This window comes from Sceloporus undulatus, chromosome 2 (assembly GCF_019175285.1).
Source record: "Sceloporus undulatus isolate JIND9_A2432 ecotype Alabama chromosome 2, SceUnd_v1.1, whole genome shotgun sequence".
In the NCBI taxonomy this organism is placed as follows: Eukaryota; Metazoa; Chordata; class Lepidosauria; order Squamata; family Phrynosomatidae; genus Sceloporus; species Sceloporus undulatus.
Genome location: NC_056523.1, coordinates 138598879 through 138617112, shown reverse-complemented (window position 1 = coordinate 138617112; position 18234 = coordinate 138598879). Strand labels below are relative to the sequence as shown.

Here is an 18234-nt window from a genome sequence, read left to right as displayed (position 1 = left end):
GTGTGCTTTCCGTGCTGGTTGTGAGCATACTGGTATTGTGTGCTCTCCATGCTGGTGGGAGTTGTAGTACTATCTATACTGTGGTTTGTATGCTGATATGCAGGAAGCTATGCTATGTTTGTTTTTGCATATTTTGCTAAGATTGGTTGTTTCTAGTCATATTGCTATGTTTTTTGCTTTAATTATTTTTGACTGAGTAAACTATATTTTTGTTGCTGTACCTCCATGACTCTACTGTGATCTTTTTCACATCCCAACAAGGAGTTGGCAGCATGAGCTCTCCTAGACTTCAGTCTACCTAAGTCTAGGGGGTGAAGCAGACTGCGCAAGAGGTCCACGCTGGGACTGCACTGTCACCGTTCGCTCCAGGACCATGGCAGCCACATGCATCTGGTCCTGATCCAGGCCACTGCTGTAGTTCTGATCCAGCCGCTGAAAAGGAGTGTTTTTCCCCGGCTTCATTTTGGGCAGGTTCTTTGCCTTGGAGCAGCATCAGGGCTTCTTCCAGTCTCATCCAGGACATGCATTGTCTAAACGCCACACCCTCAACGTGGCCCAATGGTGGACCTTTTGGCCTGTCTGTTTGAGGCTGTGCAAAGCTCATGCTGCCAACTTCTTTCACTTAGTTGCAAAGATGCTTCTGATTTTAGAGACTAACACGGCTGTATCTTTGAAGATATAATAAAACATGTACCGTACTAAAAATTACATCTTCCCAGAAAAATTTAAGAATATAAACCTAAATGGTATAACCTCCAACATTTCACAGATTAAAACCAGAACACATTTGACCAAGCAACTTCAGAGTGTGGTCAAGAGAATAAAAGGGATTAATGAGGAAGAATACAAAGCTAGGGGAGGCTGCAGCCATTTGATTTTGCCTGAAGGGCAAGACCCAATCCACTCTTCTTCTCCCCCCCTCCTCAGCTAAATTAATTGAGTGCAGACATCTTTTGCATTTTGCACTCAGTTTTGCAGCAACTGAAGTAAGCTGATATCAAGGGAGTGGGGGTGGGGAGAGCAACTGGGACATTTTAAAATCAGCTGAAAAGTGGGACAATAAATGATTAATTGGTACTGTTTCTGCCAAACTGGGACAATTGGAGGGCATGAAAAATGTTTGGGGGTAAGAAAAATACACTTCATTCAAGAAGAGTTTGTGGGACCGGCTTTTTAGTATTACATGCCATGTAGTTCTACTAGGCCATGCTGGCTAGGCAATTCTGAAAGTCCCCAAAGTAACTTTCCTAACCTCTGGCTCTAGCACTCTAAATATCTGTGTCAGTCTTTGCACTGTTATTCTGTTTTCCTGCTACAGTGGACAAAGTGGCTCAGGGAAGACTGAAGCCGCCAAAGCAATTGTCCTGTACTTGTCCAGACTGTACCAACGAGGAGAAGGTCCTGGAAAAAAACAAGTATGTTTTATATATTAACATCACAACCATCACCAGTGGTGTCATTAGGGAGGTGCAGGGGGTGCTGACCACACCAAGTGACATTCTAAGGTGGGGATGACACCACTGCACCTCAAACACCTACCTATTGGTAGATATGGGCTGTGGGACTCATCTGCTTCCCAGTCCTTTATGAGATGGTGGGAGTGGAGTGAATTTCAGTGGGAGGAGAAAGGGGAAGCCCCAGAATTTTTTAAAATTAAAATCTCACATTTCATTTTTTAAATTTTTTTAAAAAAAATTTAATTAAAATTTTTGATTTTTTTTAAAAAGTTATTTTTAAAAAATGCTTTAAAATGGCACCTTTTAACAAAATCTTCACTGTGTATATGTAAATACATTTAGGTTGTGTGGATGATATTTTAATTTGAAGGTACATTTTGCTAGTTGTTTATGACTATTACCATGACATTCAGTGGTATATGGGAATTATGATTTATGAGTAACATTAGTGCAAAAAAGCATTACTACCCCCTAAGTAAGATCACTGAGTTATAACTGATTAAAACAAATATGTTTTCTTAACTGGATTTTAGCCATTAACAACACAACAGTGATGGCAATATTCCCATTGTCATTTACAGCCATGTGATGTGCTGCCCATTCTAGAAAGCTTTGGAAATGCAAAGACCGTCTTAAATGATAACTCCAGCCGCTTTGGAAAGTTCTTGCATATTTACCTGAAACAGTGAGTAAGAGGAAGGAGTGCTTCCAGATTTGTATATCTCCTGATATGCAATAATTTCTTCAATTTTGTCAATTGATGTCACTTCCTTAGACATTTTTCTTGGAAGCTCTTGGCAGCAATTAATTGGATTTGTATTAGAACTGTTCCAAATATATACTATATTTGTTTTGCTGAGGTGGCCATATGGTTTGAAGGGCAGGGTTGTTTTTTTTGGCGGGGGAAGTTGTCCTCTCCAAATTTTTTATTCATTTTAGAGTTGTGGAATTATAAGGAAAATGTTTCATTTAGCTGATGCACTATAGAACCATAATAAGAGAGAGAGAGAGAGAGAGAGAGAGAGAGAGATGGGAATATATTGTTCAATACATCTTCAAATTAAAAAGAAATAAAAAATTACCAAATTAACTAAATTAAAAATTGCCCAAAATTAGTGTAGGACAACAGCACAAACAACAACAAACACTGCAGCCTCCCAACAAATTTGATCCTCTGGAGAAGTCCTGAAATACAATAAATATTCCTGTTTTAAATAGAAAAAAAATGTAGTCTAGCTAGTCAACAAGGGGTAGAGAGACCATTCAGGATGTACAGTTGTGTATATTCCATTATAGGAACAATATATTTATTATCTAACACTCACTAAACATGTTTATGAAGGATACTTCTATCGGTTAACCCTCATAGCCCATTGCAGCAGGGGTGATGAAGTTTTGTTCCCCCCAGATTTGTGGACTTTGGTTCCCAAAATCCATAGCCAATATAAGTGATCATGGGAATGGACAGCCTTAAAAAAGTGCTTCTGTGTTCAGATGAAAATCTGCTAGATACTGGGCCTTCCTTTGAGTCTGAAATAGTGTGAGTTGTCCAAGGTTGCCCTGTGGGTTTCCATGGCTGTACAGAGATTTGAAACCGTGCTTTCCAGAGTCTTCCAACACTCACACTGCTACACCATGCTGGCTCTCCTTCAATAGGTAGCTTGTCCACATACCAGAAATGTTGAACACAGCCTAACTACTTGAAATCCAATTGTTAGTCCCACCTAGAAGAGATCCATTGAATCAATAGGAACATGGTATGTCAATATTGATGTTAGTCTCATTGATTCAGTGAGTCTGCTCTATTTTTGGCTAACAGCTGGTTAGGCCAGGGTTTTCTAGGCTGCTGTTATGTTAAAGCAATTTAAATGTAATTTGCAAAACAGTTCCAATTCTCAAGCTGGTGTGTCTCCTAGGAAGTGATCTCTGGTGAATTCACTGTATGAGTGGTTAGTGGAGTAACTGGCGGGTTTATATGTAATTTTTCTCTCTCCTAAAAACTACCATTTGCCTTGAATTAAATGTCTTGTGTTCACTAAAGGTATTTCCAGGGCACATAGTATTTCAAACAATGGGGGAATGCGGAGGGAAGGACCCAGTCAGAATAACAGGTTTGATCTCCTGCTAATTTCCAGTCATTTCCCATTTTTTTGTCTTTTTTTTTCCCAAATCCAAAAATCACCATCAACACTTCTAATGGAGTGTTAATGTTCCATAGGGCACTTGGGGAAAGTAGAAGCCTCTTTCTTAAGAATGCTTCTTAAACCTCTTAGGTTAAATGCCTCCATTCTTTTTTGAAGGACTCCCTTGATAAAGGTACAAATGTTGCCTTGGCAGGCTGCAGGTTGCATGTTACTTCTATAAAGTCTACAGTCGGGGTATGAAATAAAATGACTCCTCTTAACAATTTTTTTTCTTTTGCAGTGGATTCATGGTGGGTACATCTATCTCCCAGTACCTTTTGGAAAAGTCTAGAGTTGTTTTTCAGGTAAGAATCAACCATCCTCACATCTTAGACCACTTTTGTGTGCAGTTAATAGTTTTATGTCAGCAAATCCCAATTCTGTGATCTTTAAACACACATTGGACAGAATCAGTTTGGAAACAACCTACAACTAATGGCAATACGTACTTGTTGTAATACTTCAGCTTTCTTTTTCAGAGGATATTTTAAAATAAGGAGTAATGAGTAACATTAAAGAGGCAATACAAAAAAGAGAAAATAGCCACCACTGCAACTTTCACAACCTTCTCCTACTTCCGCCCCTTAATATTCCATGTTCTACTAAGAGATTTCTTTTATGCAAAGAGGAAGGGGATGCAGGGGAAATTAATGAGTATGGTAGAGACATGGGTTTGGACAAGCTCTGGTTTCTATCAGCCCCTCTGCCACATCATATTCAGTGTCTTGTTCCTAATTTTGTTATTCTATAGCAGGGGTGGGAATCTATAAATCTTCAGATATTGTTGTAGTGCAAGCCTCTTCTGCCGTAACCAGCATAGCAAATGGCGAGGAATGCTGGGTGTTGCAGTATCCAATGTTATCTAGAAGGCTGCAAGATTCCCAGCCCTGAGTTACAGAGCACTGAAACTGGTCTTAACTGTTAACTCTCTCTCTCTTTCTCGCTCTTTCTCTCTCTGTTTTTTCCTTTTCCTTTTTTTCTGTTTGAGGGCCATGGTGAGAGGAGCTTCCATGTCTTTTATGAGTTGCTTGCTGGACTGCCAATAGAACAAAAGGAAGAGCTGTATCTGCAGGAGCCAGAGACTTACTTTTATCTCAATCAGGCAAGTAAATAAATGACATCAAGCACAGTGGTGCCTTTGCTGTCTTATACATTGTGGCCAAAAAAATTTTAAATAATTTTTATTAAGATTTTCTTATATACATACATAGCAAGAAAAGAAAAAAGAGAAAAATAATAATGACAAAGATGTACATACAAAAAAGAAAACAAACAACAACAAGGACATTATACAAATAGAAAAAAAAGTTACATTGCTCTGGTCTTCCAAAAAAAAACGCTTACCAATGTATTATTAATCAAATTAGTAATTAGTATTTTGCTAATAGTTCCTTACTAGGACCATCTAACTTAATTGCCATAATTTTTTATATTTTTTTCCATTTATTTTCATGTTCTGCTTGTTCTTTTTGCTGCTGTCATAAGTCAGTCTGTCCATATGTAGTAGTCATATATCCTTGTGACCATTCATCTAAAGATGGCATGTCTTGGATCTCCGTTTCTTGCTAGGGAGATGCGGGCTGCTGTTATCATATACAGGATTAGACTTGTCATACCTGTGTCATTTTTAATTGTATTGTGTCTAACATATTAAGCAGAAATTTTCAGGAAGGAGGGGAAATTTTATATCTAATACTTCCTCACTTCTTATGTATTACAATCCAGTATTTTTTTTACAGTCACATCCACCACAGGTGAAAATAGGTTCCAACCTTCTCCTTACACTTCAGCATTATTATCATAATGCGGATTATCGAGCTAATCTAGCTGGAGTTATGTACCACTATGAAATACTTTTAATATATCTCTCTCAGCGCACTTCCTTTTGTAAATTTCTGTTTGTTTCCAAGACTGCTCCCACATAAGTTAATGTAATTGGAGTGAGCTATATTCCTCATCCACTTAACCATGCTTTCCTTGACAGTTTTCTTCTTCCATTTCCACATCTAAAAGATATTATACTTTTTTTATAATCCTTTTTCCCCTCTTAATAAAATCTTGTCAAAAGGTTGCCATTCCGATCTATTCCAACCTCTTTCATATCATTGTTGAATTCTTTTTTTATTTGAAGGTATAAAATGTGGCCAACATTCACAGATTAAAACTGGCAAACTTTGACAAAGCAATATCAGAGTGTGTGCAAGGTGAGAAAAGTTACTAATGAGGAAGAACACACAAGCTGGGAGAGGCTTCACCAGTTTGCTTTTGCCTAAGCCTACTGGGAAGGGCAAGATTTCCACCATCTTTTCTCCTCTTGGTCCCCTAGGTTAACTGAGTGCAAAGTACTTTAATGAAAAATTGGGAGAGGATTATTGGGACTGTCCCTGCTAGATCAGGACAACTGGAGGATATGCTTACATATAAATACATTGATTGAAAGATAAGCTGTGTTAGTCCGGAGAATCAGTGGCCTGTTACAGCAGGCAAAAATAAAGCTGCTTCGAGTCACTTGGAGGTATGGTATTTCAATGATACATGAGTCCTAAGAGTCTGGAAGCTGCCAAAGCTGCACTCCAGTCCTTAGGAGTGGCGTGGCTTGGTGCGGCTTTTGGACTCTTAGGACACATGCATCATTGAAATACCATACCTCCAAAGTGACTCAAGCAGCTTTATTTTGGCTGTCTGTAAAGGCCATTATGTAAAGAGATTTTGTAGTACCTTTGAGACTAGTTGAAAAAAGAAGTTGGCAGCATGAGCTTTCATAGCTTAAGTCTACTTCCTCCAATGCTTTTGGTGGCCACCAAAAGATCTGATGAAGTAGACTTAAGTCTATGGAAACTCATGTTGCCAACTTCCTTCTTTCAGTTAGTCTCAATGGTGCTACAAGATTCTCTTACATATAAGTACATAGTATATTGGCTAAAAGTCACTTGAGTGAGGCTTTTCACATAGTGCATTCTCTGTCCCTAGAGAAACCAAGAACATTGTTTGGTAATGGGTGTGTGGGGGGAGGGACAGTCATAGCACCTCTCTCTGTGTATGTGTACACGCATGTGTGTCTTCAACTTGCCTGTGGACAAATGGTGACCCTATGGTTTTCTTCATCAAGGAAATACCAAAGGTGGCTTTACTATTGAACTTCCTCTGAAATACAGCATTCATCACCTGCCTGACCTGTTTACTTCCCAGGTCAGATGGGATCTGGTGCCTTCAGAGTATTTAGGCCCTTAGAGCTCTTTTACCAACTGCAAGAAATCTTTGGATGATTAAATCTAATAAAGCTTTTCAAATGGACAATCTTACTGTAAAGTTATTTCAGATCTATTTTGCAGTCAATCACTGCCTCAAACAGCAGCTAAACTGTGGGGCTTTGTTACAGTTCTCCCGGACGGCGCCTTGGACAAATCACATGCTCTCAGCCTCAGGGGAAGGCAATTGCAAAGCTCTTCTGAACAAATCTTGCCAAGAAACCCCCATGAAGGGTTGCCTTAGGGTTGCATAAGTTGGGAAAGACTTGAAGGCACACAACAGCAGCAGCAACAACATAGGTAAATGTACAGTTACTGAACTGTAACAGTATTATTCTACTACAGCTACCGTGGTAATGAATTTAAGCCAGACTCCTTTTCATCACCAATTTACAAAATTGGTCTAATCCAAATTGGCCTATGTAACAATCTCTTCACCTCAAATGCCACACAAGTTTTCTTTATGACCTACCCCTTTGAGCTAAATTTATATTTGTCTATTCTGGACGATCACTATGTTATCTTGTTCATGTCAGAACAATCTGCTTACTCATCTGTCTCCTGTTACAAAATGTATTAGTTTTGCAAAAAAAAGTTGAGATTCACATGATGATGATGAGTATGTAGTATTTTCCTATTTAACAAAGAATGCACTAGCTGTATAAGAATTTGTTTTTGAGATGTTCATCAAGAAAATAATTCAGTCCTTTTACACCTCAATTATGATGTTAGAAGACACACTGGGACATGAAATTCATATTCTGCACAACAAATAATTTAGACAACTTGTTTCTCGTGATCAGGACTGGGGAACCCTTGCTTCCAGGTACGTGTGACCTGCAGTTCCCATTATCCACTCTCAGTCTGTCTAGTATTTGTGCTTTCAAATATAATGTGTTAAACCAATAGGTATAAAGAGTGTAGCTATAAACAGCATTAAAAGGTTCAATAACATATCCAAGAAAACTGTACCCTGACTATTCTCCTGATTTTCTAGAGGACTTGTTCTAGGTTTATAAGGCAGATTTCATGGCTGGCATCCATAGTTTTTTGCGGTGGTTATTGGGTGGGCTATGTGGCCATGTCTTAGAAGGTTTATTCCTGACGTTTCACCGCCTTGTGTTGACATCATCTCAAAAAGATGCCAGCCATAGACTGCAAACATCACTAAGAAATACTCATCAAGCCTGCCTGAAAACAAAAACTAACAAAGTGACATTTTTAATGGGCAGACTTATCCATTCACATCAGTGCAATGTAATTTAATCGTCTCTTCAAATATTCCTAGCGGCATCACCTTTTTTGTTAAATGTCTAAAAAGTAAAGTGTGATAGCTTTCAAGGAATATGGATTTTCCTACAGGCATTCTTAGAAAAGGATACATCCCATATGGTGCTATGAACTTTAACTATCTTGGCTGGATGCTATGGAATCCGGGGTTTGAAACTTAGGGAGGAGCAGTTTAGAGAGAGATTTCTGATGCAGTTTCATGCATTCCTAACTAGGGGTGTATGTTGCTTCTTCCAGGGCAGAGTCTGTGAGTTTCCAGGAAGGGAGATGATCAAGATTTGGGTCTTGATGAAGGCTCTCCGGGTTTATGGGCTCTCTGATGGACCAACTGACCTCCATCTGGGCAGTGCTTGCTGGCATCTACAGCTGGGGAACATTTGCTTTACCCCTGTGAGGTATGTTGTTCACCTTTGAGTTTCGACTGGCAGGAGCAACTGTCAGCTGCATCAATGGAAATGGCCCCAAGTGTCCCCATGTTCATTTAATCCATTGGTCCCTTCCCCAATCTGGCTAGAAGGGAAAGAAGCAGGGCTGGCTATCCCATTTCTCCTATACCTCCATATGCCACCAGGCTTGGGTTGTACAGTGTATCTGTCTTCACCCATCCAGCTTCTCTGCAGAGTGCCTAGGCAGATTAGCATGCCATCCTCTTGGGGAAGGAGCACTTTTGGGACCCAGCCTAGTCAAGAAAGATGAAACATCTCTTTTAAAATCAGCATATGCAAGAGATTTATGTATTTCCCTTAGAATACACCTACTGTTGATAAGGGTCACAGTGCCATAAACACCAAGAGATGTCTGGAATATATTATACTGGTACCAATAATGCCTACAGTTTTATCTTCCCCTCCTTTTCTTTCTTTCTCCCCTCTCTCCCTCTCTCTCTATCATATCTAGAAAGAATCCTTTGAGCTTGCAATATTCCCAGTGAAACAGAAATCCAGATAATTGCCAATTTGCTACGTATTTCTGCGGATCTCCTTCAAAGAGCTATCACCCATCGGGTCACTGTGAGTATAGCCTCTTCTGTGTTGGCATATCCCACTTTCTCGCTTTATTTATTATGTGTTTATTTAAGCTCCACTCTTCCAAAATGCCTCAGAGTGGCTTACAAATTGGTACTTAGACAGTTCCTTGCTTTGAGGCTTGCAGTCTAAATTAGGCTCTTCACAGAGGATTTAGGACGGAGTGGCTTTTGTTCTGTAACATTAAGAAAAAAGAGATATAAGTACATTCTATGCTCTTCGAGTTGTTTCTGAGCATCAGAAGCATATTTACTGACATTTGGTTCCAGATGCCACTGACTGCATAGATGTAGGATTTTCCTTGCTCAAATAAGTGCTTCTTTTATTTTCATAGAGTGGGGCAAGGGAGGGATGGGGGATAAACTCCTTAAAATTCTTAGTTGAAATAAAATACACAGATCAGGCAGTCAAATCTGAATTTTATTTAACTCAGTTCAGGTATAAGATTTCAGGTGTAGTATGTTTAAGTTCATTTTGGTTCCCTAGAAAAAGTATGTACAAGCACCTATTAGAAATAAGGAGCTGGTGTGTTGCAGAGGAAACCTCTAATTGATTTTATGTGCCAGTACATCATTATGGATCCAAAGGAATTAATACAAACCTAGGATGAGTACAGAATTTGGTGTAGGTGGGTCAAGGAGAAACAGAAGCTCTACCTGCTTCCTCTCTCTCTTTTTTAACGGATGAGTTGTGATTCGTGAACCAGTATAGAGATCTACAGTTTTCTCCAAAGACTAAAATAAGATTTGTATCAAATTTGTTTGATGGGGAGGGGCTTAGGAACTAACTTAAAAAATGTTGTGCATTTTGGGGTGAATCATACAAAATTGGAGTGTAACTGAGTGGTTATATAAATGCAATTTAAATAAACTAGATACAGCATTCAGTTGTAAATACAAAACACTAATCCAGCTATTAACAGTGAGATCTTTGGAGCTTTCATTTTACAGAATGTAATTCCTGAATTATTTCCAAAGTGTTAAACTGTGCAGACGGTAGCAGTTTATATGCTGGCTATTTGCCATAATAAATGAAATGTATGAGCAGTTTATGGGGACAACCCTGAATAAAGATGAATGAGCAAGATAAACAGACTATACAACATATAATTAAAATTAAAGCTTTGTCATCTAAATACCTCCAACAAGAAATCTTTCAGGTTTCTATTTTCATATATTTTCACCATTCAATACCAACATCTCTGTCTCCCAAACCATGTTATGACCAGAATTCACTCCATTGTCAGTAGAAAGTGCCATAGATGCCAGGTAACCTTCCCCACTTTCTCTCTTGTCTGTTGGGTTCATTCACATTAATTGTTTCCTTTTCCTCTACTTTTTCAGAATGCTATTGCGAAGGTTTTTATACTCCTTGCTCTTTGATTGGCTGCTGATGAAAATCAATGAATGGCTAGCCCCACTGGAAATGGACAGCACCATTGGCATTGTTGACATAATGGCTTTGAGGTTACTTCCTGTATTCACTTTACGTGTACTTGGGAGTACATTTTGTTTTTGCCCTTGTGAAGCATCTGCAGGGTTCTAATGGGAACTACCTGAAGTCAGTTGCCAAAACACATGTAGGTAGATTTGGTTTGGTATTTTCAGATAGCCTTCTCTGGTGTAGATTGGTGTAGTGGTTAGAGTGGACCTGGCCGTTGGGGTGTTTTTTCCTCGAAGCAATTATGTGGCATGTCGTTGACCATATTCAATCAGTATGAAAAATAGCAGAGTTTGGCCCGCCTATGCCATTTATCCTTTTTTCAGTGAGTGCATCGCTCTTTTCAAACACAAATTTGACCTTACCAACCACGAGAGCAATTACTGCACAAGCATGACTGTATTTAGTAGTTCATGTGGAATATCTATATTAGATCTTCTACAGCAGCAGGCCTGGGAAATCCCCTACTAAAATGTCCAGAAGATGCAACTATGTTCAAACATAATTAAAACCCCTATTAAGTTTTGGACTTTTGGCTAAGATCAAGTGTGTACAGTAATTCTCTTCTCCAAGTACACCTGATTGTTATATGTGTGCATGTGCGTGCGCACGCAGGCATTCAGCAACTGTATCACTTCTCACTTTGTACATTGTGATGATTGGAAAACTTAAAAACATCCATCAGAAAGAATAATGGCAGGAGAGAAGAAGTACCTGTGGTGCAGTTTCTTAGATCCAGAGATTGTACTAGAATAATAGAATCATAGAGTTGGAGCCACAAGGGCTACCAGTTCAAACTCCTGCTATGCAGGAAACACACCAAAACACCCCAAAAAATGGCCATCCAGCCTCTGTTTAAAAATCTCCAAAGGAGGAGACTCACCACTCTCCCAGGGAGTGTGTTCCACCATTGAACAGCTTTTACTGTCAGAAAGTTCCTCCTAAGGTTTAGGTGGAATCTCTTTTCCTGTAGTTTGAACCATTGTTCAGGTCCTATTCTCTGGAGCAGCAGAAAACAAGCTTGCTCCGCTCAATATGGACCTTATCACACTGACAAAAAACCCTCCTGACTTTGAAAAGCAGCCTCCAAAGGTGAATTACGTGCGATAATCCCATAGCAACCCACAACCTGACGGTATCCCGTTGGAGCAGTTGGGGGGGTTTGTCAGTACATAAGGTCTAGGACATCCTTTCTTAAACAGGTTTATCAGATCATCTCTTAAGTTTTTTTTTCCAGTCTAAACATACCCAGCTCCCTAAGTCTTGGCTTGTCTGGCTCAGATAGGATTTACCCGGACAGGGGTGGGGGAGACCACCTGCAGTAGGGGAAGGCAAAGGCAAACCCACTCTAAACAAACCTTCCCAAGAAAACCCATCATGGGTTCACCTTAGGATCTCCATGAGTCGTCGGCAACTGAAAGCACACAAGAAGAACAACAATAGTGCTATAACAGTGAGAGGATATTGACTATGGCTCATTATCTCTTAATGGCTTGAATCACACATTATCAAATTCTGGGATTGTTGGTTCATGGGTGTTTAAAATTCTCAGCCAGAAAGCCTCTCAAGCACCTCTGACCAAACTATGCATCCTGGAATTCTATGGGATGCAGCCTGGCTTTTAAAACTGGGATTAAAGTGCTACAGTTGTGTACTGTGAAAAAGACCTTAGGTTGTATAAAACAATATGGCTCCTTTTCCTTCCTTCTCTGGTAAGGAGGATGCCCAAACTGCAAAAAAGCAACAGTGGATGACAGTCCACTTGGTATTCATATATTGTTGTCTCACCAATTAAAATTGACCAGCACCATGTATTCAGTCTGCATGGTCTACTATCATTTTTCTGTGCACTGTTTATCATTTTCATGATGACTTGTAAACCAGAAGTGAAAGGTTTGTGTGCCTTTTTATGTATCCCCAGGATCTTGGAGTGAACAGTCTGGAACAGCTGTGCATTAACTTGCCAATGAACATCTCCAGCACTGTTTCAGCCAGAGTTTTATTGCACAAGAGGAGGTAAAAGAGATTGCGGGATGCACATGTGAGCATAACAGCTTTCCATGAGCACAAGAGGAAACATTTAAGGAGAGGTAGAGCGCGATATAATCCTCCTCAGGTTTTGAGTAGACAATATCTTGACAAGTTTGCAGCAGGTCTAAGAAATAGATCCTTTTTCAAAATTTGGTGTTACTAGTGAGGCCAGTGTGTGCAGTGGTTTGAGTGTGGACTGTGACTCTGGAGACCAGAGTTTGTTCCCCTTCGACCATAAAACCCACTGGTGACCACAGCAAGTACATCCTCTCAGCCTCAGAGGATGGCAATGGCAAACCTCCCTCTGAACAATCTTTCAAAGAAAACCTCATGATAGGTTTGCTTTTGGGTTATATAAGTTGGAAAACTGAAGGCACATAACAACAAAGTTGTGCCAGCTCATACATATGATGCATATTAGTATTTTTCACCTGTCATTTGAAAACTTTCTACTGTGCATGAATATTTTATCCAAGTGATTCTTTAAGTATGTGGTGGGAAGCAAAAACCATGGAATAAAAAGTAGCCGATTCATTTGGTCTTAGGTGTTGTATATCATGGCATAAGAAAGTTATTGAAAAAGTGCTTTGATGTTTATTTACACCAAAAGTGTAAAGGCTGTTACGTACATGTTAAATCTAATTTGTAGTTTAATGTATGTTAAATTACGACACTAAAATCTCACCAGAATGAAGGTGAAAAATCCCATCCATGATTTAGATCACCAGTGGGTTTTATGGTTGAAGGGGAATCACTTGTTTTGTGGAGAGAAACAATGGCTTCTCTGTCTTACTCTCTTATCTTCTGTCTTATCTTTATCTTATTGTCAAATCATGTTCGTGTTATTGTCATTGTCCTCTCTGATGTTCTGTTACCATTGTCTTTTGTTTTTAGTAGCTTTACAACTACAGAAACTCTTATAACCATGTTTTCTTTAGTAGCTCTGTATGCCTCTTTCTTTGAGTATACATTCATCTGTCTTTCATTCCCTTTCTCAATTGTTCTCTATTTTATTACTCCATCCTTGCCTGTTGTATGTCTTGCTGTCTCTACACTGAAGAATTAATGCAGTTTGACACCACTTTAAATACCTGGCTCTGCATTATGGAATTCAAATCTTAGTTTGTGTGAGATTTTATTGCCTTTTCTTTTTTTCTTTTCAAGAGCTCTGTGCACAACAAACTACAAATCCCAGGAATTCCTAGATGAATGTATTACAGTTTAAGCGGTGTAAACTTTAACGAATTTAATGAATACTGCATGTGCATTAGCTTCTGACAGTTCGGAAAAGTAAGGTTTACACAACATAAGAAATTAAAATGCTACGCTCCCGATTTGTTCCCAGAATGTACTAAAATTAATGGACTTTCACGATGGGGAAAGTTATTTACATTCAGACTGGGGGAAAGTGAATATCATGATTAATATGAAATGCATTTGTTCTGGTCTCTGATTTAGTTTTAAGATTCATTCAAATTATTTTCTGATCATTAGGAGAGTATACACAGGAAAGACTAATTTGAGTCTGTATCCAAATATCTCAGAGTCCTGCATGGACTTGTAATAGCTGGAAGGCCACATGGATCGTGCATATCCTGGATGATCAGACCTTATGTACACAGGTCCAGATTGTTGGGTTCTCTTTCCACTTGTGTCATGTGGAGTAAACGTATATTTGCATGGTTTAAATCTTTTAGTTAGAAATTAGCATATGTTGAATAAGACATCTCTTTTTTCCTTTTTGCTCTTCTCTCATGTTGATTTTGTCTGAGTGTCCTAAAATATTCACAATAAACCTTGATGTTAGTCCGAAGGCTTTTAGGGCCGCTCCATAGTTTTTTTTTGTGGAGTTTTGGGCTATGTGAAACCATTTCTAGAAGAATTTATTCTGACATTTCCCCTGTATCTGAGAAAGATGCCAGCAAACAGATGCAGGATGTGACAAACAGCTAATGCAGTCCCAGCTGACAAACAGCAGAACTCTTTCCCTGTTTCCTGTGTCAAGTCATCCTTATATCATAAAATCATAGGATCACTAGAGTTGGAAGAGACCACAAGGGCCATCTAGTTTCAACCTCTGCCTCTGTTTAAAAACCTTCAAAGATGGAGACTCCACCACTCTACAAGGAGTGTGTTTTTGAACTGTCGAAAACGCTCTTACTGTCCTAAGTTTCTTCTAATGTTTTGGTGGAAATCTTCTTTTCTGTAGCTTGCATATCCATTTCTACCGTGTCCTGTTCTCTGAAGCACAGAAACAAGCTTGCTTCCCATCTAATATTACACAGCTTCAATACTTCAGCAGGGATATCATTCACTCTTAAGCTTCTCTTCTCCAGGCTAAACAGACCCAAATTCCAAAGTTTGCTCCTCATAGGACTGGTTTCCAGACCTTAACCATTTTGTATACCTACCTCTGGACATGCTGCAGCATCTCAATATCTTTTTTGTTCATGTCATTTCATTATAGTTTGGCCCTCCTATCCACAAATTTTTAAATCCATGGATTCAAGCAATCCATAGCTTGAAAAATATTCCAAAAAAAGGTAATTCCAAATAACAAGGCTTGATTTTCCATTTTATATAAGGGATATCATTTTGCTTCTGCCATTATATTTGATGGGACTTGAGCATCTAGGATTGTTGTTATCCAAGGGATCCTGGATCCAAACCCCAGCAGATAACAAGGTACATGTACTGCATTGTCATTATCAATTCATTATGTTCTAACTGGAATTAATTATAAATTGAATTATAACTGAATATATATGTGAATTATAATGTCAATTTAACTTATTATTAACTCATCTATATGATCTTCTGTTTCTGACATAAGGAAAGATCATAACAAAGGGGGCATCTACACTGTAGAAATAATGCAATTTAACATGACATTTAAGTGCTGTACTCATCCTATGGAATCCCAGAGTTTGTAGTTTTACAAGGTCTTTAAGCCTTCTGCCAAGAAAGTGCAGAGATTCTGTAGGGTGGAGCCATGGCAGTTAAACTTGGTGTCAAACTGCATTATTTCACATGTAGATTTTAAAAATATTCGGCCATTTATGGATGTGGATCTTTAAGATTTCAAACATATTTCCATCAGCCCAGAGAATGTGATTGCTCAGTAATTATTTTTATATAAATAAGAGTTTTATTTTTAATCAGGCCACCAAACACCTTCCTACGAAGTGCCATTGCATCATGCCAACAGTCCTTGTATGCAAAGCCAAGCTGCCTTTGCCTGTCTTCACTATCCAACTAGATGCAGGGCCTGTTACTTACCGGAATACATGGACAGAGGGATATTTGCTCATGTCATGCCCTTCTGTCTTTGAGTTTATCTTGTTGCTTGTATTTTTGGATGTAGCTTACTAAAAACACTTAACTTATTAGGTACTAGGTGAGGCAAAATGTGAGTTTTGTGTTTTCACCAACAACAAGTAAAGAACCATGTAATTCTCACACACCCTTTTGATCTGGAGATGTTGTTTTCAGGTAAGAATTCATTTCTGGGGTGTGAGAATTCTGTTTGTAGCATCCTGAATTCTGGATTACAATTTAAGTCTGGGATGTACCCTTTTAGGTGTCTTTTTTAAAAAGTACTTTCTGAATTAAACGCATATGGTATAGTGGTTTGAGTTGTGCTAACCTGGAGAGCAGGGTTTGCTCCCACTTAGGCCATGGATATACCCAAAGGGTGACCTTGGAATCAAACTCTCTCAGATTCTCAGAGGAAGGCAAGGTGCAAACCCTCGTGAACAATCTTACAAATAAACCCCTGTGATATGTTTGCTTTAGGGTTGCCATAAGTTTGGGAACTAATGAAGCATGGAGCACGCAAATTTACATATTTATAGTTCAACTTTTAATTAAAATGTATATTGATCATGTTTTTGAATGGTATTTAGAGGTGAAAACAGATTTTGTATGAGAATAAAATAATTACTTCATAGTGGTTTGGGAAAACTACGGTAGATGATGCTTCCAGTTCTTAATGCAGCTGTTCCTGTTTCTGTAATCAACCAAAAAAGTATATCAACATGTGAAGCCTCAAACTCTCCTTTAGAAAGACAGAAATTGAGATTTTTATAAATCAGTTTACAGGTAGACAGGGCCATACTGAGTGTAGTTTTCATAGTACTATAAAATACATGTTTATACTGGGTAAAAATGTCCCTTTAATATAAAATAATTATATGCTGTTAAATGGTGAGGACACCAGGTGCCAACCCTTAGTTGTTAGTATGTATATAAGGACTACTGAAAATCCAGAGCGATATGGATTTGAGGATAGAGAATAGGAGAGAGGAAGTTGGTCTGTTAGTTTGGGTGTGTGGTTGTAATTATATCAGACAAGTGTATATGATGAAGTTAGAGCTTTTGTTGTATATATTGTACATATTGCAACCTGAAGATAAAGCCATCCAAGGACTTTGGAAGAAGTCAATGTGTCTGTGCCTCATTTCAGGTTATCAGTGCCTTGTTGCCAAATACTGCATACTACATGCTGGTGTTACTAAGTTTTTTACTATTTATAAGCATAAATGGAATGTTGGCAACCTCTTTTTTGGGCCTATTTTTGTTTTGTTTTTGTCACTGCATACATGCAGTACACAGAATAGAACCAAACAGTTTTACTCAGAATAAGCCCATGGAGTTCATAGAGTATCCTCCCAATCAGTGTGTATAGCAATCTTAGTCTCAGAACTCATTAATTCTTAAATAACAGTGTTTAGTGAATCTGAACTTGCTTTACAGTCCATAAGTTTCTAAAAAATAAAAACAATGACCAGCTCCATCCAGAAAGTTGGTGATATTTCTTCCAAAGCATCTCAAGGTATTTGTAAAATGTTTTAAAGTTTGTCTTGTGCTTGTGGTATATGCACCATGCGAATCTTCTATGTTGTTTAGTCCAGAAATGACATTAATTTTTGTATTCATAATAGTGTAGTCAAGAGTCATTTTTAACACATGGTGGCACTGAGTATTTTTTTTTTAACTTTCATCATCAGATTGATTTTTAGGCCCCCAGAGTCCTTGTAGTTTTAACAGGATTTCCAAACTCTCCAGGGTAGGGTCAGTTTGTAAAAAATAATTATAGGGTCTCCCTTTGTCAAGATTGATTTACCCTTTAAAATGAAGCCAGTTGATAGTTGGACTGATTTTTTTAATCTACAATTATATTTGTAGATTACTTTTTTAAAGGATTTTATCTAACTTATAAGCCACACAATAAAGGATATATAATGTGATGTATAAAAGACATGCCATTCTATTCTGAGTACCATATTTTTTTCAATACAGAGACTATTGGACTTTGGAAGAGTTTGCAAAAATGACAATATAGACCATAAGGATGATGGAATGCTGGTCCATCTGCCTTGTCTTTTCAAATATAGCATTCCAAATTATTGTGAATCTTTTGTTTCTTTGGTTTCTTTTTGTCATTTTTGCTGAAGCGGGTTTTCCAACTTTTTTCCAGAGAGACAAAAGGAACAGCAGGACAGCCTGAGAGAAAGCAGGGACTAGACGCTGTGGTCCTTGAAGCCTCAAGCCGACATTG

The 18234-nt window shown here is 38.5% G+C and overlaps 1 protein-coding gene across 1 annotated transcript in view; it reads left to right on the top strand.

Moving 5' to 3' along the window:
• The window catches only part of MYO15B (myosin XVB), a 123103-nt gene that overhangs the window by 3411 nt on the left and 101458 nt on the right, over positions 1 to 18234 (top strand). The window contains exons 2-5 of the mRNA XM_042447553.1: positions 1319 to 1415; positions 2039 to 2142; positions 3882 to 3945; positions 4629 to 4742. Of these exons, the coding sequence (XP_042303487.1) occupies positions 1319 to 1415; positions 2039 to 2142; positions 3882 to 3945; positions 4629 to 4742 (379 nt within the window). The remainder of the gene's footprint in view (positions 1 to 1318; positions 1416 to 2038; positions 2143 to 3881; positions 3946 to 4628; positions 4743 to 18234) is intronic.